Raw genomic sequence first — 25,916 nt, 5'->3', positions numbered from 1 at the left:
TCTGCAAACGACACTTTTGACCTAAAATGTTCGTTAATCTTGCTCCAAACAAGGATTTTGAACCCACTTAAACGAAATGTTAACATAAACAAGACTAAATCTTGTAAATAATTTTAGTTTCAGGTTAGAACTTATAGAAAAAACAAGCTTCAAAATTTAGGTATCATCAAAAAGGTCATTAGGAGGTAATAATTCTTTCAGCCCAGCTAACAAAACATAAGACGATGCAAAATTAGAACCAGAATTGTTCGCCTCATGAGTATGTATCTCTTCTTGCTGAATTAGGTTCCTGAGCTTTCGAACGCCTGAATTTGCAATCTTCGATATACGTAGATCATATGAATGAAGACACGGAAAGAAAATTTCTGTAAAAGAAAAGAAACATTCACTATAAAGGAGCCTTGTTTCGAAATCTGCACTCTTACAATTAAGAAAGCACGTTTCCAATTGTGATACGACTTGATGCACAAGCTGTTCCAGTAAGTTAGGAGCCGCGGTAGACAGTTTCAAAAATATTGATTGTTCCAAAAATTTATAAAAGTCCAAAAACTTCGCTCTTGGCGAAACAGGGTAACCCGTTGCAGCGTTTGTTTGCATAATCCGATGCGTATCGACAATTAAATGCAAAACAAACTCTGCCAACTCGGCCAAGCGTATCGCAATTTGAATCATCCGCAAGTCTTTTTTTAACAGGATCAGAATGTCCTCAAAGAGACTTTTAATTTTGGCAAAAAACTCGTCTGGATAATCTTTGGTAGACGAAATCCGCGGATCTGCTGAGCACTTTAGAAACCGAAATATTCCATCAAAAACGTAATTAAATGTTTTCAAAGAAACACCGTCTGAGCTTGCCCGTTTTTCTTGAAGACACTCATAAATATTTGAAAGCAGGTACAAGTCTGCATAATGCGTTAGTAATTAATTCGATTAGGAATTGTAGTAAAAAAAATAAATTTATTTAAAAAAGTAATAGATTCAAAGAAAACCTTCGTGCAAATGCCAAATTCTAAACATTTGTATACACATACCGATATCGTTTATTTCCTTCTTCAGTACTTTGCTAGGAAGATTCAATGTCTCAAAAACAAAAGAAGTTTTTAATTGTAACTTGGTTTTCTCTTGATTTAGTAGTTTCTCAGCAAATAACCTCGCTTTCAATTCATGATTCTTCTCATCTTGCAATTGCTTCCTCAATCTTTTGACATAGGCGTCTATTCTTTCTTCTTTTGGTTTATTCTTTACAATACTCCATGCAATAGCCAATTTAGTTTCATCTCCTTCTAAAACATTGTCCATCTTGTGAATTGGAAGTTTGTTTACGCGTTGACTATAAACGCGTAAGACGACAGCATTTGTATTATTTAGTGTAACGTAACAAAACCTCGTTAAGATTTCTTTGTTTACATTCTGAAGTAACCTTCATCGTTCACCAATATACTTCACCTATACTGTTTGGTAATCTTCTTGAAACTATTTTTCTATTACATTTGCTTCCAATAATTTTGTTTCACTTCTGTAAGTATACTCTTCAACGAAAGGGCTGAAGGAAAACTTGACTTTTCCTCTGAACATTATATATAGTCTTACTTAGTAAGACACTAGAGAATTTGTACTATTTATATTATTGTACTTTCTATTTCTGTCTTTATAAGGAAGATTCGCGTCAGAAATCCTAACCATTTTCATATAGTAAATCGATTCTTCATCGAAAAAGTGTAGAACAAAATAGCGAGGATTTCTTTTGACGCATATTTTTGGAGATACATTTTTGAAAACTATTGATAGTCATGTGGGATGGGTTTACCAATTCGTTTTGGAGTAGAGATTATATCACCGGTGTTAAAAGTGCTCAGGAGTTAATTAATCAAGGCATTGAGCAAAACAAAAGCTGTAAGGGATTAAATTGTAAATAAGGTCTATTAACTATATCTTAGTGCTGTTCTTATTGCAAGCAAAGTCTAAGGCACTGATTGCATGCTCTGACATTTTGGTAAAAGCATGTCTTAAACACGACAAACAATACCCGTTTAGTCATGAGACAAACATTCTATTGACTAATGCAGCCATTCACGAACTGAGAGAAGATTATTTTTGCGTATGTTTTTGATGTTGCTTGTAAATAATTAACATATTTGTATAGGAAGCAAGCTTACAGAAAAAATGGAGCGAACAGTTAGAAGCTCTAGTAATTAATCCCTTCGAGAAATGGAACAAGTCGTATACGAAACGGGTTGGTTCCCTATCTGCTTCTATTCAAGTCAAAATTGATAACTATAACTCACGTTTGATACATGTCCAACGATTGAAATCTTCCATACTGAACCCAAAACAACGTGGACATAGAAAATCGAGCTCGTTGGGATCTATCAATACGTCAACTAGAAACAGCAACTCAAAGATTGAATCCGACATACCCTATATTCTAGCTGGTAAAAACTATTCAAACGATGAGTTTTCTAAGCTTTTATTAAGCTTGAAAGATTCAATTAACAAGGTGAACCATAACAGCCCCGCCGAACCTGTAGCGCATGGAGCAAACTTTCAAAAAGCATTGTCATATACACTTCCAGGACTAGACAAGCCACAGCTCGAACAAGTTACTGAAGATTTAGCGTCTCTAGACATTCTTGACGTGCAAGAACGATTAGACAAATCAACTAACGTACGGGATTTGAATATTCACTTGACACAGAAAGCTTCAGACCTCATCAAGACCATTCAGGTAGATTCTTTGGATAGCTCTGCTTATTTAACTGTTCCAAGTGAACAAAAAAATTACTCTATTCCGAGTGTTCTTGATAAATATTATTTGGCGTTCAGTAATTTGGAACAATCAAGACTAGAGTTAGAGCAACACTTGGTATGTCCCTCTAAATATGTGGCTCGTTATGCTTACTATTCAGTTTACATATTATAAAGCGCTTGAAAATTGCGAGATTGACAGACTTTCTGCGATCAAAACCATTTTCACCGACAATTCCCAGTGTTTCTCAGGATTTATATCTGGTTTGGAAAGTGTTGTCTCAAATCAAATTAAAACAACACGTTCTTTGGATAAATTACAAGATCTTTCTAATCAAATAAAGCGCTATTACACTGGTTACTTTACATCTATTTCTAATGCTGATCTCTTTTTACAAAATGGTAAAGCTCATTTTTACTTGTTTTTGATTCTAACTTCTAGCTTCTGAATTTCCTGGCAAATCAAATTCTTCTATTGATACGCAGGTCTCTACAATAGTGCCAGAAGTTTTAACCTATTTAATAGATGGTAAGAGAATGGCTAGTGCACTCGTTTACTAACAAATCGAAGGTTATTCTTATATCAAAGACTTTGATGGTATGCATTATCATGAAGGTTTTTAGTACTAATAAAATAGCTCTATACACGGTTTGGACGAAAGAGGTACCGCTAAGGAATGCCTACGAATTGAAGTCAATATTGCTCAATGCAACCACCGATCTTGTTCCAGTATTGGAAAAATATCCTTTGCATATTATTGCTTTTTCATTAAAACTATGTTTACTGGAAATGTCCGATTCTCTTATCCGTTCCAGTTTTTATGACTATTTCAATGCTCTTTATTTAACTTACACGGAAGACAAAGATATAGAACATCGCGTTTACTCTATTCGCCAATGTTTACTGCACCTCCATAGTACTCCACTAAGAACGCTGGAAGACATTATATCTCACTTTCATTTTTTCGCTGATTCTGCTCAGTTCTCTAAAGATCATCTATACAAAATTGCCAAAATAATCTCTCCATGTAAGTTATATTTGATGAATCTGAATCTAATGCTTTTAGGTATATTAAGGCCTCCCAAAAATGTGAACCAAATTTCAATTGAGGATACGCATCCCATTTCATTAGTTGTAGATTTAATACAAGAGTTCAGGCAATTATTCGGGAACCTTGAACGTTCTGTTACACCTCCCATAGAAATGGAACGAGCACTGACTCCTATTAATACCTCTCCGACTAAACTAAAATCTTCTAGGTCTTCATCGCCCATAAAAATGCCTTCACCAACAAAGCTTTTTCGTCCATTTTCTTAAAGGAAAATCCAGTCATACTTTCGATGCGTTAAATTACGTTTCTGCGAGACACGGTTTTCCGTCTGCCTGACTCACCGATCTTACGACTGGTATCAGTAAAATCTTCTTCTTCACTAAAATCCTCTTCTTCCGTTGCATAGCGAACAGCATCACTAACAATGTTTCCTACTTTGTTGAACAGGTTACTACCCTTATTTTTTAGAGATAACCATCCTCCCTCTGAATCTTGATGATTTGGTGTCTTCGGTTGAGCAAATATAGTTCGAACATTCTTATTTATCTAGTTATTTGTTAGCCGTCAATTTTAAGCTGTTTGGATACTGAATCTTACCTTAAAAAATGGATTTGGAGGAGTTTCATCCAAGGAACTTCGAAAATTGGGGAAAAAGGATTTAGAGTCGCTCGATGGTTCTTCTTGATCTTTACTAGGCAATTTAACATTTTGAGAACTGCTGTTTTTGACGCTGTTGTAGGTTGCTCGCATTCGATTTTTCACTGAGCTAGCCAAATAATTTGTATTGAAAGGTTTTCTGGAAATATAAGACATATCACTTCCCACGGTTTTGTTTTTCCTTAATGACTCCAATTCAAAAGTCACTTTCAATAGTGTCGACATATCCGCAGAAAATTGAGATTGAAGTAGCTTTATTGAATCCGCAAAGCTATACGTAAGAAGAAACTCTCGTAACTCAATTAAAATAGCACAACAAAAGTCTATTGCAAAGTCGAATGCACCGTTGAAGCCATCTTCATTTTTGCCTAATAAACGTGCTCGCGTCTGATCAGCAATAATAGAGTCCCACAGCCGTATTACATCCGGCAATGGAAATTCTTGAGTGAAAAGACAAGTATACCATCGAAAAGAATAGTAAGTGGGATTAATTTCTTTCTTTTGCTGTACGAATAAACTTGTTAACCTTTATGCACATGATTGCTTCTCTTGTTTTTTCTTTTTATAAACTAACATACCATACACTCCCATAATTCAAAATCGTATTGTCGTAAACGGTCTGTGAAATTTGACATTAGAAAGTAAATACCATGACCGGAGTCATGATCCAAAGTTTTCTCGTAAAGATCGCGAACATGAACCATCATCTTTGTGAATAAAAAAAATGAGTCACACTCGCAATAGAATCGATTTTCATAAGTAGGGTCTGTTGCTAATACATAATATAAAGGAGCGAGCAGTTCGTTCATGCCTTGGACATACCCAATTCCGGGATTTAGTTTAGCATAAATAAATAAAATTCGTTCAGTAGCTTCACGATGGATACCCAACTCATCCTCAGTGGTTTCTTGAGATGTATTTTCTAGGCTTTTTCTCGGTTTATTGGATAAAATACTAGAGGAAGTAGGAGACTCATCGTCCAGTTGATAAATCCTGGATTGTAAAGAGCGATGTGAGTCCTCAAGAAAATGAGAAAATTCTTCTTTATTTCGAAAAGAAATGTCCTGAATTGAGGACTCGCTATGATTAGAAGGTGGGGTGGTTACAGAGTCCTCAATTTGATCTTCTGCGGCAGAGGAAACAGAAAAACTCACGGCATCATCTGATTTTCCTTGAAAAAAAGAAAGAGCTGGTAAAGTTCTTCGGATGTCTTTGTCAATCTGTTCCAATGTATGATTATCTTCAAAATACTGCTTCCATTTTGAATCTTTATTCGTGTTTAAAGGCTAAAAACATCAGTTAAAAATACATCGAACGTTTAGTTGAGTAGCTTACATGATCTTCAGCTTCGATTATTTCAGCATCCTCTTGTAAACTGAGTTTTTTCCACGGGTCAATGAGAAGTTCCTGAATGAATGACTATGATAATGATTAGAGAAATAAGGTAAAGAATAATGAAGGAGAAATACAAATCTCTCATACCGTATATGTTTCTCTATGACTGCGCAAGACTTCTTTCCACTGAGACTTGTCAGTCGGCAAGTATTCTAACATCAGCATCCAAGCCTTCGACCTTATAGAATGCTCATCTGGAACTCCTATTATATGTTAAGAAAATCTGTTTTGGCTTTGACAAGTTTGACATACCTTGAAGACATAATCCGCACAGACCAGGAAGAGATACAGGATTTGGTGAGTTTAATATAGTAGTGAATCTTTTTAAACTATAGTAACATTAGCTAGGAAATGTCATCAATTGAAAGCATTGTAAATACCGCTCCTTGTAGTCCATTCTTAACAATGGTATGTTTAGATCAGTTCAACATATAAAAGATCCAATACCTATTTTTTCTATAGTTTTTTATGTTAGGCTTATTTTAAAACTCACTCTTGCACTAATTAAGAACGTTCGTTCAATTCAAAGTAAGTAAACAGAAGTGAGCATAATATTGCAAAGCCTGAAACAGTCAGCTATACACAAGTTGACACATCTGAATTGATTAATGAGAAAAAGTTACAGAAATTAATTTAATTCTTGCTATATATAGTTACATAAAAGAAGAAGCTGTATCCTTCACAACAATACAAGTGTCCTTACTATCATTGATAGAATGAAATTGACAACAAAATTAAATCCACACGGCAAGGAATGACGACTAAAGTAAGGTCGCTGGAACCATTGATGTATACATTGCTGTGGTAGATTTGTTCTATGAAAAATATCCAAAATGAATAACTAACGTTCAATTTAAGAACTTTATAAACTAGTATTAAGGGTAATCATCACTTACTATTTTATATCATGTAGGAAAAACCACCCTTAGACATTAAGTGTAGTTTCTAACTGTTCATTATAGCGATAACCGGCAACGGGAAACTTGTGCAAGGTAGCATAAATTTCCTTTACTTGGGCTGCAGATAATGGCTTAGAAACGGCCTTCAAATTCTGTTCAAGACGACCTACATGTGTAGCTCCTGGAATGGGAATTACCTTGCCTTCACCCACGGCAATCAGGAAACTGATAGCCATCTCGGGGAGTGTTTGGTTATAAGATTTTGCCTGGGCTTCGAGAGCTTGAATGCAATTGAGGTTCTTTTCAAATACTTCCGGTTGGAACCGATCCAAGTAGTTAAGAAAGGGAAAGGCGTTTGTAAAACGTTGCAAGTCCTCTGCCTTTTTGACAGTTCCCGTAAGTAAACCGCGGGCGATGGGGCTATAGGCAATAACAGGAATATCCAGATTCTTGCAAGTAGACAAAACACCGTTTTCTTCGATGTCACGAGACAACAAAGAGTATTCAGCTTCGACGGCCGCTATGGGCAGAACACTGTGAGCACGACGAATGGTATCGGCAGATGCTTCACTTAAGCCAACGCAACCAATCTTTCCTGCATCCACAAACTTTTTAAGAATCTTCATTTGTTCCTCGATAGGCACACTGGAATCAACACGAGCACATTCGAACAAATCAAGCTTTTTGGTACCGTCAAGATGTTTCAATACATTGTTGACACTCTTGCTAATGCTCTCTTCGTCACCACGTGGGGCGAAGGTCTCATCAATACCACCCTTGATCGACAAAAACACCTTGTTGGCATTTTCCGGTCTCTTTTTAAAGTAGCGAGCCAACAGCATCAAATTTGCTGTAGGAGGATCCATTCCGTAGAATTCACCACCGTTCCAAAATGTGACTCCATGCTCTACTGCATAGTCCATTACTTCAAATGCTTGTTCATCAGGAGTCTGCTCGGTTCTCCAAGTAAAACCCATCAATCCAAACCCCATAGGGCCAACAGGAAATCCATTTATAGATGGCATATTTTAAAAGTTAACTCAGGTAAAATATATAGAGTAAAAGATTTAACTAACAAACAACAAAAATATGATTTTAAAAAACCAGGATTTTGCCGAAACTTATCTTAATCTTAACCCGACAAAATTTGCAAAGCTTACGGAAACAAACGGCCTTTTTCTTTCTATAAGTAAAAAGTAGCTAGCTAGCTGACTCATCCAAATAGTGATGCAACTCGAATTCTTTGGAAAAAAAAAAGACTCATGTGGTTGGCGATTTTTACGTACCCGCCAGTAGTAGTGAAAGAGCCACGTCATTGACAGATATTGTTGGTTCAAGCTCCATAGACTAGTAAGAAGAAATTCCGTAAGTAAAAAACGCAAATATACCAAATATAAAGAATGTGTCAAAAGACAATTAAACAAACGATGCAAATCTTAGAAAGTGATTAAAGACAACAATGCAACACTTTTGAACGCCTTATAATAGAAGTAGGGAAGCACAAAAGAATTAAAGACAAAAAAGGAAGGATTTCAAAAGTCTATTTTGTTCCGAGAGTTTCTATAATTTGAGCCAGCTCTTCACTCATTTGAATAACTGCTTGTCGTTCATCTCTTTCAATTTTCAGCTGTTCTTGCAAGGCTTGAATTTGAGTTGTTAAGACATTCATGTTGTCAGTTTGTTCGGATTGTTTTTGAGTAAAACTACGATCATTAGAGGCCATATCAGCCTTAAAGTTTTCCAAGAAGACAGACATTTCTTGACGTTCTTGAATAGCTCTTTCTAATTGTTTTCGAAGGGTATCATTGTCCTCTTGTAGAGTCTTCTTTTCCAATTCCCACGTGGGATCACCAACATTAGAATTAGCGGCAGCAGCTGTAACTTGTTGTTGTAGTTCTTGAATAGTAAAATCATATTTCTTCGAATAATTCACTTTGAAAGCAGAAATCTTTTGGGCATGTTTAGCTGAATACTGAGCATGAAGATCCTCGGCGACTTTTTCCATTCGTTCCTGAAGCAACTTGTCAACATCTTCCTGAGTGTATGTTTGTCTTCTAGCAGAAGAGGACGATGAAATACTAGAGACGGATGTTTTATCTTCTTCCTGTGCTTCAATCAGCTTCTGGCTAGTACCTTTAGCAGACGAAGCGATAGCATATTCGTTTTGTAGGAGTTGATATTGCTCATTCATAGCTATTAGTTGACCAGAAAGGTACGATAAAGATGTATGAAGAGAATTAATTTCATGCTGACTGCCATTAAGCTTTGCTTTGTAGCTTTCTACTTCGGCCTCCAGTGCTGCTTGCTGCTTCTGTGAAGCATTGAGGGTAATTTCTGGTGGTAAATCAGAGGAGCTTGTAACCGGGGGAATGGGTATTTCAGTCGACGAAGGTGCTGGTGCTAAACGAGATACGGGTTGGGCAACCTGCAATGAGGAACCATCCGGATTGTTCTTTTGTAAACTGGTGGAAGTTGTGTAAGAAGAAGAAGGGTCATCAACTTGATCTTGAGAATTTGTATTTGGAGGGCGAAAAGAAAAGGATGATGTCGATGAGGGTAGATAGGATGCGGGAGCGGGCTGACGGAATGCCTGTGCGGATGTATTAGGTGCTTTGTTCAAACTGACACCCGCCGACGTGACAGGAGCTTTCGGAGTGACGACAGACTCTGCATTTCGTTTCCGATGCTTAAATTCCGGAGTCCTATGCTGAAAAATTTGAGGAGGATGCATACGCATTTGTCTGGGTGTACTACCGTAGGGTGGCGCCGAAGTATTCGAAGCCATAGGAGCATCATAAGATGGCCGATGCATTTCTAACGAGTGTAGACGGTCATTTACACGCTTATTTAAGGATTCTTTGAATTGATACTGAGTATTGGCAGGTCGCGCACTTAACTTGGGATATAATTTAGGAGCTGGCATCGTATCTTCAGTTCCTCGATAAGAACTAGGATCTCGCTGTCCATATGCATTGCTGTCCTTTGACATAAAGCCTTGAGGAATCGACGAATCCTCTTGAATACTATTCATATTACTCATTCCAGACTCAGAAAAAGGATCAATAAAAGAATTAAATAAAAGAAAGCTAGTTTTTTAAACAAATATCCAAAGTCTACGAGAATGCACGCGATGAATGATTAAGAAATGCTCTAAAAGAAAGGAAACTTGAACACCCTAAAAGTCGAATGATAAACTCATATATATCATAAAAAAGGATTCAAAGAAAACTTTCGCTTTCATATAATGCGATCGTAATGTCTAAAATCCTTGTTTTTCTTGGTAATGTTACAATCCTTCTTATGTGTAAATAGAACCTGGTATTTCGTTATAGTACGTAAACCTCAGAAAGAAAAGTCACCGAATGTCGGTGAGTTCTCCGAAAAAAAATAATACTGTTACTACAACAAAAGTCGAGCAGGTCGACTTCTATATCATGATAGCCAACACCTAATATGAAGAAAAATGAAAGGGCAAATGTAAGAAATTAAAATTACAGAATAACGTGATCTAATTAGAACTTCTGAACAGTTATCGGCCTCTTATAATGATCTAATTGCGAACATCACCAATCCCCGAACTACTATTATTGGGACATATCGCATTGAGAGTGTTGTTGGTGAAGGTTGGTACAAATTTTTATTTACATGTTTGCTTTCAGGGCTAAATTGCTTACACAGCCATGATTAGGGAGTTTTGGAAAAGTGTACCTTGCAGTTCATCTCCTTACAAACACAAAGGTATGTAGTATCTTCCCAAAAGTGAAAGCACTCTGTATCAAGGAAACTGTAATGGAATTCTGAATGAGAAGCTACAAGTTTTGCGTCGTTGTTTTCTGAGCGGAAGCAGTATGTTTGGTAAGAAACAAGAAATTAACTAGTTGGTGAAGGTAGTTTTAAAATCATCTTGTCGTAAACAGGCTGTTATTCTAGCTCGAGAAATTCATCATCACCGTCGGTTATTGCATCCCAACATCACTCGCCTTTATGAAGTGATATGTGCGGAAGATCGAATCTACCTAGCAATGGAGTATTGCCCGAATGGTGAATTGTATGATTATGTCTCTCGCCAAGTGGTGTTGACTGAAAAGATGACTTGTAAGCTGCTTTGGCAACTGTGTTGCGCTATAAAATATCTACACAGCCAGGGCTGCGTTCATCGCGACTTAAAACTTGAAAACATTTTCCTAGACAAAAATTTTGATATTAAAATTGGTGATTTTGGATTTTCAAGGGACACAGACTGTTCACGCCGAACGTTTATGAGTACACGATGCGGTACTGTCGCCTACAGTGCTCCAGAGATTGTGCTCGGTCAGAAATATATAGGTGAATGCGCAGATATCTGGTCTCTCGGCGTTATCATGTATGCAATGATGGTCGGTCGTTTGCCATTCGATGAAGATGACACCAGCCTAACCGAGCATAAAATAATTAATGAACAGCCCTTTATACCAGAAACAATTTCCCCTAATGCAAGAGACCTACTCATTCGCTTATTATGCAAAGATTACCGTTTCCGACCTTCCATCGATCAGATCATCTCCCATCCTTTTTTTCGGGATAATAATTGTCATGTCTCATCAATAAAGGATGTTAAAATATCTACTAAAGCAGAAGATAAAGTTCGTAGAAGGTTGGAATTAGTTGGCGTCGATATCGATCAACTGAACTTGAGTATTTCTGAAAAACGTTGTGATCTTTTATATGGGTGGTGGCTATTACTACTTGAAAAGGAAACCAAAAAGGAGAATAAGAAGATTCATTTATTTTATTTGCAGCATTCCAAAGGAAACTCGCCTTCCTTTCATATCCAACCATCTTCCCCATCATTAAAAACCGCCGAGGTATCTGTAACCTCTAATCAAAGCAATGATAGTAATCCTTCTCGGTCGCACCTAGGACATGGCACTGGGAATTTACTTTCTACATTTAAAAGTTGGTTGCTTGATTCAAAATCTAAACATCCCTCTCGAACGACTTCCCCAAGTTTTGATACTGCTTCAACATCTTCAAAACGGTCAAAGGGAAGTAAAATTTTCAGAAACAAAAATTCCTTCGATAGTAATTCTAGCAGAAATGGGAGCTATCATAAGCTGTTTTTAAACTCAGTGTCTTCGACGGAGGCAATAGCGGTTCCTCGAGATGATACAACTGTTCAGCAGTCTGGTCATTTTAAAGACACTCAATATGGAAGATCCAAGTTGGACGATAAAAAGCATAGCATTTCTGTTTCTCCCACGTTTAAAAAGAACTCTATTGATAACTCTCTGTCACCCGCTTTGGTATCCGAAGACTCTTCTATACCTATGACTCTTACAAATAATGTACATAGTAACCGTCTCCCCAGTTATCGCGCATGCAACTCATCCCAACTATCTTCCGTAAATTCTTCTAAATCCTCTCTGACGCGATCATGTTCAAATATATCTTCAACGTCTTCGGCTTCGTTAGTATCCATAGTTTCTTCTCGTCCGTCAACAGGTTCTGGCTCCCGGCCTACACCGCATCATCAACCTATAGATCGTTTACATAAAAGCTTTCAATTTTCCGGGGGGGATTCTAGTAACACACGGGTTAATGCTACTGCCATCTTTACGGTTGGAGCGGCTCGACGTATAGCTCCAACCTCATCGTCGTTAATGTATAATAACCAAAATTTTGTGCAGGAGGAAGATGAGCCTGAGGAAAGTTTTACATCCGATTCTTCAAGGCATTTTTCCGACGTTTATTAGAATAAATGTAATGACTTATTTATTAGGAATTGTTACTGTTAATTTTCGTGTTATATCAATTTTGTATTAATCCAAGAAATGTATCTATTTGTAACTAAATAACGGAAGTCCTTTAACTCATAGAAATTCACCGGTTCCCAAAAATTTTTCAGATTCTCAAAATCCTAATTGTCCCATTTTAAACCTATTTATATTAAAAACAAAGTCAGATTTTACTGGCTTTTGTCGAAGGATGAAGATTGGTTGATTTGAAGCTGCTTGTCGGTACCACCAGTAACTATACCGATAGACTTGTTCCAGTCAACTGAGAAAAGTTTGTCCCATTGGGAACCTCCCTTAACAGTTCTTGGCAATGTATAAATACTGCCAGAGGTAGCACGTACATCCCAAACGCGGCATGAATTATCGTGTGAGACGGATGCGAACATATATGGATTTTCAGGACTGGCACATAAATCAGAAACCAAGTTTTTATGTCCAGACAAAGTCATAGAAGTTATTTTATCACTTGTAACACGAGGATCATGAAGTGTGATAGACCGACCAGTTGAACCACAGGCAAGAAGGTGAAGATCGTTTAACTTCTCGATACAAAGAAGGGGGTTCTTTGTGATTCTTGAGGCGACAGTCTGTCCAGTGATAAGATCCCACGTTTTGATAGTGTGATCAAGACTGACTGAATAAGCAGCAGAAGGATCCTGAGCAAAAATTACATTCGTCACACTATCGCTATGTCCTTCACATAAGAACAAAGGAGCACGAGCACCGTTACGAGGAACGAATTCATCATTTTTACGACGACGTTTAGAAGAAGTTGCACTAGAAGGCTCCAATGTTGTTTCTGGTGATCTTTCAAAGTCCCATACACCGACTGTCTTATCAGCTGAAGCAGATAAAAATATGTTGGTTTCAGGTAAAGCACGGACAGATTCTATGAGACCCTTATGGCCGGTAAAAGCGGTACTCAAGTTTGCCATAAATTTCTCATCCTCAGTCTTAGAAAGGTCATCTTCAATCTCCCAAAAGTGAATCTTCTGGTCAAGAGATGATGTTAAAAAGTTTGTGTTTGGATTTTTCCATGTAACATTCTTTAAGGATGAACCTAAGGCAGTAGTTTGCAATTTAACTTGACCGCTCTTGTCCCAGACACGAGCAATACCATCGTAAGAAGAGGTCAAGATATAGTCAGAGGAAAGTTGAACGCCAGAAATCCAATCGTCATGGGGAAAAGAAGCAAGGTATTGAGGAGGAAGTGTCGATTCTATGTACTCAAGATCCAAAGTGGACTCGGTGGATAGACCATTTTGAACAATGTAATCGTCTAATGAGGTTCGTAGAAGGTTACCTTGAATCAAGAAATCAAAAGGAGTAGGTTTATCTATGAAGTTAGCATATAAAACGAAAAGGAAATAATGAAGAAACAAGATAAGACAGAAAAACTGTGAAAGAGAAAGCAGTATGCAAATGAGCTTTTTGAATGGGCACACAAGTTTTTGCTATTAAATCTTCCAAAAAAATTTGAAATAAAAATAAAAACAAAAAAAAGTATGAATCGCATATTGTTAGAAAAGCGTTGCGACTTTTCAAAGCTTTCAATCGATTTAGAGCAATAGCCAACGACTTGTGCAATCCTCCATAGATTAAAAAAGCACATAAATTATATGCTTTCTATCTTTCTATGTTTTAAAAAACAAAGCCTTCAAGGAAAAGTTCATACCTGATTTTAAAAGATGGTTGACAATTTGTGACAATCCATAACGCTTCAAAGAAGTGGGAATCAGAATTGGTGTATCACCAACAGTTAATTCCGGATTTCTTGTCGTAAAGCGAACCTGCACTTGTCCCGTAGGGTTCGTTTTGGTGTCCATTGGGGTTGGTAGAAGTTGGATGCAAAGAGCAGTAGAGGAAGTAGTAAAACGATTGATGTACCTCAATTGGGTAAATACGACTGCAATAAAACATTTTAATAGAGTCACTAAGAAGAAAAATAATCAACTTTTAATACAGATAGGACATGTGGATAGAGAACTACCTTTTTTCGTTCTCAGAGATCGACACTCAACTATAGCATCTTTCTACTTTAAACATCATATATTTAAATTAAATTCGTCTTTCTTTTATAAATTGATGTCAGAAATGAAGCTTAGCCAGAGTTCTACTTAAAACGCCTTATGCAAAAAAATTTTGTCAGCATAAAAATACTGATTCTTTGTTTTACACCTTCTTCAGATAGAATAAATATCCCTTACATTCTTTGCTTATGTCGTAGCAAAAATCCCTTCTACCTAAAAATACAATTTGCCTGGTCATTTTCACTTGTTCACTACCACATTCAGGTCAAATTAAGGATCTGAAGAAGTCCTGGAAAGTCCACTTGAAATTGATAGAATTTAAAAAAAAGAAGGGACTTCCATTTGATTTGGGCTTTGTAAGACAGAGAAACGTTTTCTAATTGTTCAATTGCGACTTTATCACAACACGTTTACAACCTTGGCAATCTGGGATTCCGTACATTCTGACTACTAAACTCTTCTATTTTTTAAGGACTATCTCTCTTTTTCATATAGAGTGAGTGGACACCTTGTAAAGTAGTGGATTCAAAAATTGTTCGTTTAGTTGGTTCTTTGTTAGATTCTCGTATACTACAATGGGATTGGCAGGAAATAAAGTAAAACAACAAATTGGAGCTGATCCAAGAAATTCCAGGTGGGCTAAAAATAAGGATCGTAAAGGATTCAAACTTCTTGCTTCCTACGGTTGGCAAGATGGAAATGGTCTTGGCCAACAACAGCACGGCCGGGTTCACAACATCAAAGTGGCTTTGAAGGACGATACACTTGGTATAGGTGCTAAACCTTCCAACGATACTGAATGGAGTGGGTTAGGTGAATTCAATGCTATTTTCGGAAGGCTGAACGGTGATGAAAATGCTTACGGAATGTCAGCCGAAAAAGCAAAGCATCGTAAGCAATTGGATCAACGAAAGGATGCTGAGTCCAAGAATCTTCGATCTCTCGAACTGGCACGTCGTTTTGTCTTGGGTGGAACATTTACAAGTGAGTTTTCAGATTGGATGAAGAAAGCGGCCGAAGACGAAAACAGAATTGCGGAAGATAGTTCAGACAATGAGAACGCAGACTCCTCTGAGAAAGAAACCAAGAAAAAGAAAAAAGAAAAGAAGTCCAAGCACTCGTCGTCGTCATCTTCAAAAAAGAAGGAGGAGAAAACTAAGCGTTCGAAGAAGGACAAGAAAGACTCTAAGGAGAAAAAGAAAGAGAAAAAGGAATCCTCCAAGAAGAAATCTTTGTCAACTTCTGATAAAAAAGATAAAAAAGAAAAAGAGGAGAAGAAACTTAAGCGTAAGAGAAAAAACGTGTCGTCTTCTGCCTCTTCGGAGTCAGACGACGAAGATGCGGATACCAAGAGCTCTCATCGCAAGAAACCCACGAACGTGCATTTTCACACCCGAAGAAAGTTTCTTGCTCAAAAGCGTGCTGCAATTAGTGATCCTACAGCACTACGCGAAATTTTGGGAATTAAGGGTTAATCAGTTTTGGATGCAGTCTTTTGTTCGGTATATGTACGGTCTTTAATATTGTATTAATATGATAAATGGTTTTTATTTTCAAAATTATTATTTTCATTTTGCAAGTATAGAATATCAGTATAAAAAGGAGGAGCAATATTGAACTGAACCCGGCAGAAGGCCGTACATAAATAAAACATTCACAAAGGAGCTTAATATTATTCATATTTAGATTCATATTATACACTACCTTAACTATTGTCTCGAAGCATAGTATCACATTGAAACCACTGCTCTCACCTTTCTACCTGTTCAGAAATCCTCTTTATTACTACTTTCCTTCAAGACAATCCAAATACCACAAATACCACAACCACATACTTGAAATGACTTTTTTTGAAAATTACTTACACAACTATTTCATGGCTGCATACGTACAAATTTTCGAAGCTATATACTTTACAGTACTACGTGAAAGCACACCATTTAATCATAAATGTATAGCCAATTTCAATATTAAAAAACTACCTAAATTTCCTAAAGCATGTTAGATGTTTAATTCCTCTCAATAGAAAAAAAAGAAAGATCATAAAGATGCTCAGATATATATCTACTATCTTTTCCCGAATTTTTTTCAACAGTATTTTTCTGTTGTCCCTATCGAGTGATCATCACTGCATACATATATAACCTTTCTTTCAATAAAGAAACTTACCATAACATCAAATCGATTATACAATCATTCTACTCTCATCCTCGAATCCTGTTTCCTTTTTGAGGTTGGTAAAAGTTAAAATGCAAGTCGCGGTTTGGCCCTTATATAGTCTCCATAGGAATAGTCGTAAGAAAACATACTTTCAATCTCCTTAATTCTTTAAAATTAATATTTTACATATAGATTGGTGTAAAAACATATACATCACAACATGCAAATTGTTTGACCTCATCCTAGTACTCTACCTACATCCTAAAGAAACAACCAGCAGCCAACTTCTCAAGCTTTTCTTCTTCGGGGCTTGAAAACCATGGATATTGATGGTGCTTCTTTTTCCTCCTCAAAAAATGGACTATATGAGCCGTTAACAAGAGGATTTGCTGCAATCGAAGCAGCAACAGAACGGGATACCAAATTGCCAGAACTTGGCGACATCATTGGTCGTATGGAAAGCACATTTACAGCTTTATTTAAAGATTATTGACCTTTTTTTATAGATGTTCATTCTCCAGAATATGTAAGCCAGCCGTTGAACGGCTGGAAACCGTTTTATTTACGTTCTGTGATAAACATTCCCGATCGAATTTTTGAGCAATATAACCGTAAGTCTTATTTATATAACTTAATTTTGTCTCTTTCTAACCTTTCGTATAGGGACTGAATGCTTTACCCAGATGGGTTTGTTCTCAGAAATACAACGTGCATGGATTACAGTGGACAATCGTCTTTTTCTTTGGGACTACTTATCTGGCCAGAACTTTCAGGCATATGAAGATCTTTCGCATACGATTGTCAGTGTAAAACTTGTTCAACCAAAGAAAAACGTGTTTGTGGAGGTAGTGCAATGTCTGCTGGTAATTGCTACCACTCAAGAAATCTTATTACTTGGTGTTTCAATTGATAAAACTACAGGAGAACTCACATTTTATTCCACTGGAATGCAAATTGCAATTCCTGGCTTGAATGTAAACAACATTGTTTCTTCTAAGGATGGCCGAATTTTCTTTTCAGGCAATAGAGATCCTAACCTGTACGAATTTTATTACCAGTCAGACGAAGGTTGGTTTTCTCGCAAATGCAACAAAGTGAATCTTACCGGATCTGCTATCGACAACTTTGTACCCTCATTCTTCTCATATGGGGTTCATGGAGATGGTGTTAAACAGATTGCTGTTGATGATTCACGAAATTTACTATATGTCTTGCGTGAAAGTTCATCTGTCACTTGTTATGAAATATCTAACTCCAATATTCACCGCTGTGTCTCTTATTCATTTAATTCCATGATTTCCCAAGCACAGATGTTAAATGCTTCTTCTATCCTGCTTGACCCAAGGAGTACTAAGCTTGTATCAATAGTTCCTATTCCAGCTTACGAGTCTCAGCAAATTTACTGTGTTGCTATTACTTCAACTGGTTGCCGGTTTTACATGAGGGGCGGTCGTAATGCTACTTCCTATTTTGAGACCTCCGACGGTTCTTTTTCTACCAATCCCCCTAGTACTTTGCAAGTTACTCACATTCGTTTTCCTCCTTCTTTTCAGAATAACGACTATCAGCCTAAGCGTCAGTTTTCCGGATCTTCCTTTTTCCCTCAAGGTCAATCCGTCCCCCAACAGCAAGCTCAAGATCTGTCTGCTCAGACAAAGAGGGAATTTATGGACTGTTCTTCCTTGAGTACAATTTTTACTTTTGATTTATTTTTTGCTATAAGTTCTTCTGATGCTAATGCAGGTGATACACTGTGCTGTACTGCTCCTGAAGTGGGCAGAATTGCCAATGCCTGGCAAAGTGGTTCCCAGCCTTCATTAGTTGAATCCGCTATGTACCTTCCAATTAAGGGATTTGTGCAGGACGTTAAATGCCTTCAAAATTCTGAAGAACGTAATGAACTTGTTTCTCAGTTCAACACTCCTCCCCCAAGCTTTGCTGTTCTTACAAATACAGGAGTCTATATTATTGTTCATCGTCGTCCAGTTGATATACTTGCTTCTGCTATTCGCATGGGACCTTCTTCTTCTTCTGGAATTGATGGACAAGTGCAAATGTTTTTCGAGAGTGTTGGACGTGCTGAGGGTTGTGCTACTTGTTTGGGTATCATAAGTGGTCGCCTCGATCAAAATGACTTTAGTGCCAGCAGCGGTAACTTTGCCGGTCCTACCACCAAGCTTACTCAAGCTGATCTTTTGGAAATCGCTAAAAAGTATTACATTGAGTTTGGTGGAAAAGCTTTTATCGACCAATCTCGCTATAACAACCAATACGATGCTTCTTCCTTTGAGCTTGTACGTCTGTCGGGCTGTCATGACGGACTCGCTTCTTCCATTTCACGTTTATTACGGGCTGTTTGGAAAAAACCGATTATGATAACTGTGCCCAATTCAAAAAAGCGAGTAGAGTTTGCACCTTCTTTTAAAGCTGATGAGTTGTTAAAGATTCAATCTGGCTTACTATTTCTATCGAGCTTTTTAGAAAGTAACAAGAGCTTTATTGAAGGATTGAATGGCTCTGATTCTTTAGTTGGTTCTTCTAATATGGGAGAAGAAATTGCCGTACAAGCTGAGCATAGAGCTTTATCCGCATTGATGTTCGTCCTTCAGCAGATGATTGAAGGAATTTCCTTTCTTTTGTTTCTCAATGAAAGCGACGTTTCTGATTTTAATACTATCACTTCCTCCATATCTCCGGAATCTCAAAACTTATGCTCAAGATTAACTTTCGGTGAATTCTTCACCTCTAAAAATGGTAGAGAGGTGACGAAGGAACTTGTCAATGCCTTGGTCAACAAGCATCTCCGAGCCGGTGGTAATATCGACTTGGTGAGCCAATTACTACGAAGGAGATGCGGTAGCTTTTGTAGTGCAGACGATGTCCTCGTATTTAAGGCCGTGGAATCTTTGAAAAAAGCTAAAGAAACGGTTGATTTAGAAGACCGCCAATCATTAGTTGAGCTTTCTTACAATCTTTTCAAAAAATCGGCTCATGTTTTTACACCTGAAGATCTTCGCTTGGCAGTCGAAGAATACAAATCTTTAAATTCTTATGTATCTGCGGTAAATTTAGCACTTCATGTGGCTAGTGCTCGTGATGATAAGGATCAAGCTCTTTCTTATCTTATTGACGGTATGTTACAAAATGATACCCGTGCAGACGTCTTTGCGAACCGTTCTAAATGCTATCAATATGTGTTCCAAATACTTGATGAACTGGAATCTAAATCATCCGAAGAGTCTAATCAGACAAAAGCTTCTGTGTATAATGCTTTACAGCAATCAAAGGATGAGTTATTTCATTACTGTTTCTACGATTGGTATGCAAGCAAAGGTTTTGCAGACCGATTAATAGAGATTGATTCACCTTATATTCAAAATTACTTGGAAAGGAACAGCACAAAAGACGTACAAATTGCCGTTTTACTCTGGCAATTTTATGCTAAAAGAGAAATGTACTATTATGCAGCTATTGTTCTGTTTGATTTGGCCACGAGCAATCTTTCTTTAAATCTTGAACAAAGAATTGAATATTTGACTCGTGCTAAAGGCTTTGGCAGCTGTCATATTCCCAATCTCTTGCGCCAAAAAATGAATAAGGTGATGCTCAGTGTATGTGAACAGCTGGAAGTTGCGAGTATTCAAGATGACCTTTTGGTAACTATTCTTAATGATGTAAAAATTCCAGCTTCAAAACAGCAGGAACTTTCCAAGAAATTAAATGTTGAAATTCTATCGCTCACAGAATTGTTTAATAATTTTGCTGATCCTTTGGGATATGGTGAGATTTGCTTGTCCATTTTCCAAAGTGCTGACTATCACGGTCTTGATGAAATCATTGGTTGTTGGGAGTCTATTGTTAAAACGACGCATGAGAATGCCGTAACTTCACCTATTGGATCGTCTCCTGTTGATTCTGTTGCTTCTACTTTAAAAAACCTCACACTTCGTTTTTCTCAATTTGAGAATGTCTTTCCCGTGGAGAAAATCGTTGCTCTCGCTGAAAATTATAGTTTTGAACAACAAAGTGAGTCTGTTTCTACAGGCTGGGTTGTCGATGTCTTCTTAAGTGCTGGTATCTCTCATGAATTGATATTTATTATTTTGAATCAGCTCTATGACCGTAGAGAGAAGCCTTGGCATGGAAAAGACAGATTACTATATCTTGTTAAAGAAATTTCTCACTTATTGAAGTTATGGTACGATGTTAGTCTTAAGGCCGGTATCGCTCAAGCATTCAAGCCAAATTTTGATGCTCCTTTTGTTCTTGAGGCAATTGAAAAATATAAGGCTGTCCTAACTGACCCTAAATCTATGACCTGTAAGGAAGAATTACAATCTTTGGAGTTAGCAATCCGCCGCACCTACTAAACGAATAGTTTTTGACCTCTCAGTGTTAGCTAAGAGTTCTTATTTCATATTCAAAATAGTTAGTTTATTTACGATATTTTAGGGTATAACTTAATAGAAAACGTGTTTAGGGTTTACAGAGGTTTGAAAGAGGTACAAATCGTAATGACTGTGTGTATTTAAATAACCCAAAATGTAATAATTATTTTTACCAACAAACTATTTTAACACCTGCATACTGTTAGCTAACAATTGAAAAGAAAATGAACCACTTACATTCTGTAAAATAAATTTTCAGAAACGGTTTCCCGGTCTCCATCCTTAGGTTCAAAAGCGTAAGAGATACCAATATCGAGCTCACGGTGATTTCCTTCAGCAGGCTTGCAAGTGATGTTACCACGAATATATTCTCCAGTCTAAAAGATTAAATGTTAGAAATTATCTCTAAACAGATAAGGCTGGGTAGGCATACCTTAACAGTTAAGTCTTTATGAGTATAGAAGACAACCTGTTTCCAATGAGTGTAACGGGAGAAAGGACCAGTACTGAAAGACAAAGGTTTGTGGCAGGCAGAAAATTCTACGTCGAACCAAGCTAAAAAGGCATGAACATAATCATTACGAGCAGCGGCAATTTCAAAGGAGGAGGAAAAAGCAAGTTCTTCTTTTTTGACCGTGGTAAGATCAATATTAAGAATTTCACAGGAGTTTGTGTTCACAGCAATTCGATCAACATTATCAACTAGAGGTTCTTTCCATACATCACGTTTAATGGGGGAAAAATCAAATCCATAAACATCATCCCAGACTGTTTGGTTAATCATTAAAACAAGCAATAAAACATACATCCAATCTTTTCATCTTTGTACTCTGCATCTTCAATAGCGGCGATCATAAGCTTGGCACGGTCGGGAAACATAAGTCCACCGGGAGCAAGATAACGGTCTCTAGCCAACAAAACAGTGTCGAGCATACTTTCGTAAAGTAAGAAATAACCCATCCATTCCGAAACAATAATATCGACCTTCTCGACGGGTAACTGGATATCTTCCATCTTGCCCTTCATAAGAGTAATGCGATCACTAAGCTTGTTGACGTGAACAATTTCTTTAGCTTTGTGTATGATTTCACTCATATCAATCTAAATGTTAACAATTTCACTATATACGCATCCTTACGCCATAAACATGTTTTGCACCGGCTCTAGCACAGAACATGGATAAGATGCCTGTTCCGCATCCCACCTAAAATGCGTTAATTTATGTATACTCAAACGGTAACAAACTTCATACGTCGAGGACAACTTTGTCACGGAACAAGTGAGGATTTTGCATAATAGCATCACGGTACGAGAGTGTACGAACATCGTCCTTGAGCATCTCTTCATGAATTCCCCAATGAGAATAACTAATTGTTTAGTATACAAAACTTAATCATCGAAGATAAAGAACACGACAGTGTGAAAAAAGTTCACCTCATTATAAACAAAAAGTAAACCATTGAGTTCGCCTTAGGTGTAGCTTACCTATCAAAGTAATCTAAAACGGTTAGTAAATATATTTAATAAAATTTGTTGAAAGGAGCTGCAAACTGCTTTTCTACCAAGGTAACTAGACAACCATTAGTAGAATGAGGAAACATCCACTTAGCATTTCAAATACAGATAATCAGGTTTATTTTATCTTCTTAGATGAAGCAAGGGTTCCCTTTACAGTAACAATGGCCGTAATGCTGTTAGAACGGAAGTCAGCAATGAAAAGCTGAATTCTGCAATTTACGCAAAGGTTTGCAAACCCATTTCTGATTTTTTTACATACAATCCTAATATTCTGTTAGTTTCCATCCGTAATTACACAGAACGCGTTCAGATGATACAATTCCTGCTAAACAATTATACTTACTTTGGCAGTTAGGTCATTCTGCTGGTCTTGAGCATTTGCTTGACTCATTATGAATCAATAGTTATGATAGAAATTTTTTTTGTAACAAAAAAAAAGAACAATTTAGACAAATCCGTTTTCTACCGTTCAAAGGCTCCTGGTAAATTGCCAGCAGAAGGGACCCAGCTTAACATTGTTACCTTGGGTATGTTACTTTAAAGAGATGAATCGTAATTGCCTATTCAATCGAAAACCAGTCCTTACCCTACCCTATAACGAAAAACCGTCACAACGTATGGAAACAAACGTTTGGGAGCTGTGCAAAGAAACTTGTGCACAAAACCTCTCACAATGGCCAACACTAAGAAGAGCGCAATCAACCAAGTTGTCACTCGTGACTACACCATTCATATGCACAAGAGACTCTATGGTGTCTCTTTCAAGAAGCGTGCTCCTCGTGCCATCAAGGAGATTGTTGCATTCGCTCAAAAGCATATGGTATGTTGAACCCATAAGGGAAAAAGACGGATTATAGGCATGAAAAGCATGCCGATTTTTATGACACATTGTTTTGCTTATAAGTCTGTTTTCTTCCTTTAAAAAAGTATTCAAAATTTTGGTCACTAACAATTCATTAGCAAACTAAGGATGTGCGTGTTGACCCCTCTTTGAACAAGGAGGTTTGGAAGCAAGGCATCAAGAGTGTCCCTCGCCGTCTCCGTCTCCGTCTCTCTCGTAAGCGTAGTGACGAGGACGACAAGGCTCTTTACACCCTTGTTCAGGCCGTTGACGTTGCCAACCCCAAGATGGAGACCACCACTGTTGAGGAATAAAATGTGTGCGTTAAATAGCGCGGTTTTTGATTATTTGTTCATTTCCATTTGGTTGAGCTAAATAGCGGATTTCGTTAACTAATTCTGTTTGTAAAAGTAATAGTAGTTGTTCTCTTGTAAACAAAAGATCTTGTATTAGAAAAGATAGAGCAGATCCAAAGTAAGTAAATTTGAAGGTTCCTACACGGGTATTGAAGTTGCTGCATACAAGTTGAAGTTCGTACAGCTGGGAGATGAATTATGGAGTGTCATGTAAGTAAAACTACTTGTTTTACGTTCCTGATGTATATAGAGCTTTTTATAAATGATTAATACATGTTGTAGCCATCAGGAGGTCGCTAAAAATAGATTTCAAAAGTTTTGGTATCGATTGTCCCTTATAGCAATGTGCAGCTATTATTTTCATTGATATGCAATATACAATGAATTTAACGGCTTTTTTTTCAAAGAATGTATTGTTTTTAGACGAAAACTAGATTTCCCTAACCCTTTCTCTGGATGCTATGAGTCACTTCTACAAGGCGACTTCCATCGTCATCCAAACCTCGACGTTCTCGTTTTTGAAGTGTTCGATCTTTTAAACTGTATATATTCAGATTTTCGTATACGCTTTATCTATGCAGAGAAGAACATTCTCGTTTTATCCTGAGAAATAAGGTACCATGGAAGCAAAACAGGAAGTGGAGCAATCGCAGCCCATAGTAGAGCAGGAGTCTGGTGGAAAAGAGGCTTTATGCCAAAAGACATGGTCCTTCCGTCACCCGTGGGCTTCACTAGCGATAACTGTCGGTTTATTGGTTCTCTCATGGTACGTGAATGGTTCAATCAGAATTTCGTCTAAAACGGGATAACAGCTAATCGTTATAGGTATGCATCTTCTTTGCTTTTGTCTATGATGAATAAATGGGTATTCTCCAAGGATAAATTAGATTTTCAATTTCCGTTGATCCTGAGTAGCATTCACATGCTCATCCAGTTTTCATTGTCTAAATTGACGCTGTTGGCACTTCCACAGTATCAACCCAAACAACAAACTAAAACTAGCTGGAAAGAATACTTTTTTCGAGCTGGCGTTTGTGCCCTTGTTACAAGTATGGACATTGGACTAGGCAACATCTCGTTAGAAACAATTACATTGTCCTTCTATACTATGTGCCGTTCTTCCATTCTAGTGTTTGTATTTGTCTTTTCGGTCCTATTTCGCATTGAGCGGTTTGACTGGATCCTTTTATGCATTACATTTATCATCACTGGCGGTGTTATCCTCATGGTAGCAACCGAAACGGAATTTGTTTTCTCAGGCTTTCTTTTTGTGATGGCTTCATCAATTATGTCCGGCCTTCGATGGGCGTTAACGCAGAAGCTTTTACTTGACCATCCAATGACTTCCAATCCGTTTACGTCTCTCAGTGCTCTCACCCCACTTAACTTTTGTATTTTATTTATAGCAGGCTTAATTTTAGAAGGCCCAAAAGAGTTTATAACTTCTGGCATTTGGAAGCAGCAGGGTCCCTTTATGTCTATCGTTTTAATTGTTCCCGGCACACTTGCGTTTTTGATGATCGCTTCAGAGTTTGGTCTCATCAAAAAAACCAGTGTTGTTACTCTTAGTGTCTGTGGCATACTAAAGGAAATTATCACCATCGTTGTGTCCACACTCTTTTATCATGATATTTTATTGCCCATTAATGTCATTGGATTAGTTATTACGCTGATTGGTATTGCAGTCTATAACTACTATCGAATCGCTTTTACAAAGAGTCCTGTTCCGGAGCAGGAAAGCGAATATATAGCTCTTCACGAGCGTGTATAATGTGTAGAATACTATGAGTTTATTTATGTTGTACGTTTTGAGGTCTCTTTCGTTTTTTATTGCTTTTATACTATTAATTCTTCTCCGCCCTTAATGTTCCACATTTTTTAGGTTTTTCAATTTTTTGCGTGGATGCTAATTATTTCTTATTAATACAATAAATGTTTTATTTAGCTTTTTTTCGATAATGCCTTGTATGAGAAACAACACCCCCTCCAAATATAAATATATACAGCTTTTATGAGGATGTAATAAAGAGTTTTGTTTTAAATGCTTACTAAATAATTTGTAGTTTTATTTAAATTTGGACTCGGGCACTGTTAAAATTATTGA

General features: G+C 37.2%; 12 protein-coding genes across 12 annotated transcripts; 6 read left to right on the top strand and 6 right to left on the bottom strand.

The window, feature by feature from the left end:
• Positions 1-156: 156 nt before the first annotated feature.
• Positions 157-1,296, bottom strand: SOCG_00592 (meiotic recombination protein Rec24; the record flags this gene model as incomplete). Its single annotated transcript, XM_013163012.1, has 2 exons — positions 157-899; positions 1,029-1,296. The coding sequence occupies 2 exons, from the start codon at positions 1,294-1,296 to the stop codon at positions 157-159; spliced, it is 1,011 nt and encodes a 336-aa protein (XP_013018466.1).
• Positions 1,297-1,431: 135 nt separating this feature from the next.
• On the top strand, positions 1,432-5,001 carry SOCG_00591 (RhoGAP). Its single transcript, XM_013163011.1, has 9 exons — positions 1,432-1,515; positions 1,691-1,890; positions 1,935-2,095; positions 2,141-2,860; positions 2,904-3,144; positions 3,185-3,271; positions 3,314-3,340; positions 3,381-3,770; positions 3,810-5,001. The coding sequence occupies exons 2-9, from the start codon at positions 1,788-1,790 to the stop codon at positions 4,058-4,060; spliced, it is 1,980 nt and encodes a 659-aa protein (XP_013018465.1). The 5' UTR covers positions 1,432-1,515; positions 1,691-1,787; the 3' UTR covers positions 4,061-5,001.
• Positions 3,339-6,474, bottom strand: SOCG_00590 (GTPase activating protein). The gene is made up of 7 exons (XM_013163010.1): positions 6,227-6,474; positions 6,099-6,175; positions 5,934-6,049; positions 5,787-5,870; positions 5,030-5,737; positions 4,392-4,955; positions 3,339-4,340 (listed from the first exon to the last, which is right to left on the bottom strand). The coding sequence occupies exons 1-7, from the start codon at positions 6,241-6,243 to the stop codon at positions 4,089-4,091; spliced, it is 1,818 nt and encodes a 605-aa protein (XP_013018464.1). The 5' UTR covers positions 6,244-6,474; the 3' UTR covers positions 3,339-4,088.
• SOCG_00589 (pyridoxal reductase Plr1) lies at positions 6,422-7,936 on the bottom strand. Its single transcript, XM_013163009.1, has one exon. The coding sequence runs from the start codon at positions 7,768-7,770 to the stop codon at positions 6,772-6,774; it is 999 nt and encodes a 332-aa protein (XP_013018463.1). The 5' UTR covers positions 7,771-7,936; the 3' UTR covers positions 6,422-6,771.
• On the bottom strand, positions 7,870-10,015 carry SOCG_00588 (centrosomal transforming acidic coiled-coil protein Alp7). Its single transcript, XM_013163008.1, has one exon. The coding sequence runs from the start codon at positions 9,783-9,785 to the stop codon at positions 8,286-8,288; it is 1,500 nt and encodes a 499-aa protein (XP_013018462.1). The 5' UTR covers positions 9,786-10,015; the 3' UTR covers positions 7,870-8,285.
• Positions 10,016-10,198: 183 nt separating this feature from the next.
• SOCG_00587 (CAMK/CAMKL protein kinase Ppk16) lies at positions 10,199-12,576 on the top strand (the record flags this gene model as incomplete). Its single annotated transcript, XM_013163007.1, has 4 exons — positions 10,199-10,222; positions 10,275-10,368; positions 10,434-10,483; positions 10,633-12,576. 4 exons carry the CDS (start codon positions 10,199-10,201, stop codon positions 12,475-12,477), a joined length of 2,013 nt encoding a protein of 670 aa, XP_013018461.1. The 3' UTR covers positions 12,478-12,576.
• Positions 12,492-16,152, bottom strand: SOCG_00586 (ribosome biogenesis protein Ytm1). The gene is made up of 2 exons (XM_013163006.1): positions 14,195-16,152; positions 12,492-13,855 (listed from the first exon to the last, which is right to left on the bottom strand). Exons 1-2 carry the CDS (start codon positions 14,343-14,345, stop codon positions 12,690-12,692), a joined length of 1,317 nt encoding a protein of 438 aa, XP_013018460.1. The 5' UTR covers positions 14,346-16,152; the 3' UTR covers positions 12,492-12,689.
• On the top strand, positions 14,695-16,104 carry SOCG_00585 (ribosome biogenesis protein). Its single transcript, XM_013163005.1, has one exon. The coding sequence runs from the start codon at positions 15,125-15,127 to the stop codon at positions 16,022-16,024; it is 900 nt and encodes a 299-aa protein (XP_013018459.1). The 5' UTR covers positions 14,695-15,124; the 3' UTR covers positions 16,025-16,104.
• A 755-nt stretch (positions 16,153-16,907) lies between the features above and the next one.
• On the top strand, positions 16,908-21,163 carry SOCG_00584 (nucleoporin Nup157/170). The gene is made up of 3 exons (XM_013163004.1): positions 16,908-17,161; positions 17,216-17,320; positions 17,373-21,163. Exons 1-3 carry the CDS (start codon positions 17,029-17,031, stop codon positions 21,077-21,079), a joined length of 3,945 nt encoding a protein of 1,314 aa, XP_013018458.1. The 5' UTR covers positions 16,908-17,028; the 3' UTR covers positions 21,080-21,163.
• On the bottom strand, positions 21,150-23,135 carry SOCG_00583 (type I protein arginine N-methyltransferase Rmt1). The gene is made up of 9 exons (XM_013163003.1): positions 22,959-23,135; positions 22,875-22,878; positions 22,583-22,595; positions 22,350-22,464; positions 22,236-22,301; positions 21,904-22,198; positions 21,531-21,865; positions 21,335-21,474; positions 21,150-21,289 (listed from the first exon to the last, which is right to left on the bottom strand). Exons 1-9 carry the CDS (start codon positions 23,004-23,006, stop codon positions 21,283-21,285), a joined length of 1,023 nt encoding a protein of 340 aa, XP_013018457.1. The 5' UTR covers positions 23,007-23,135; the 3' UTR covers positions 21,150-21,282.
• A 78-nt stretch (positions 23,136-23,213) lies between these two features.
• SOCG_00582 (60S ribosomal protein L31) lies at positions 23,214-23,896 on the top strand. Its single transcript, XM_013163002.1, has 2 exons — positions 23,214-23,435; positions 23,576-23,896. The coding sequence occupies exons 1-2, from the start codon at positions 23,289-23,291 to the stop codon at positions 23,768-23,770; spliced, it is 342 nt and encodes a 113-aa protein (XP_013018456.1). The 5' UTR covers positions 23,214-23,288; the 3' UTR covers positions 23,771-23,896.
• Positions 23,897-24,220: 324 nt separating this feature from the next.
• Positions 24,221-25,759, top strand: SOCG_00581 (membrane transporter). Its single transcript, XM_013163001.1, has 2 exons — positions 24,221-24,578; positions 24,638-25,759. Exons 1-2 carry the CDS (start codon positions 24,433-24,435, stop codon positions 25,581-25,583), a joined length of 1,092 nt encoding a protein of 363 aa, XP_013018455.1. The 5' UTR covers positions 24,221-24,432; the 3' UTR covers positions 25,584-25,759.
• Positions 25,760-25,916: the final 157 nt, after the last annotated feature.

This window comes from Schizosaccharomyces octosporus, assembly GCF_000150505.1.
Source record: "Schizosaccharomyces octosporus yFS286 unplaced genomic scaffold supercont6.2, whole genome shotgun sequence".
Lineage (NCBI taxonomy): Eukaryota > Fungi > Ascomycota > Schizosaccharomycetes > Schizosaccharomycetales > Schizosaccharomycetaceae > Schizosaccharomyces > Schizosaccharomyces octosporus.
The sequence above is the reverse complement of the archived record's forward strand: the minus strand, read 5'-3'. Positions and strand labels throughout refer to the sequence as shown.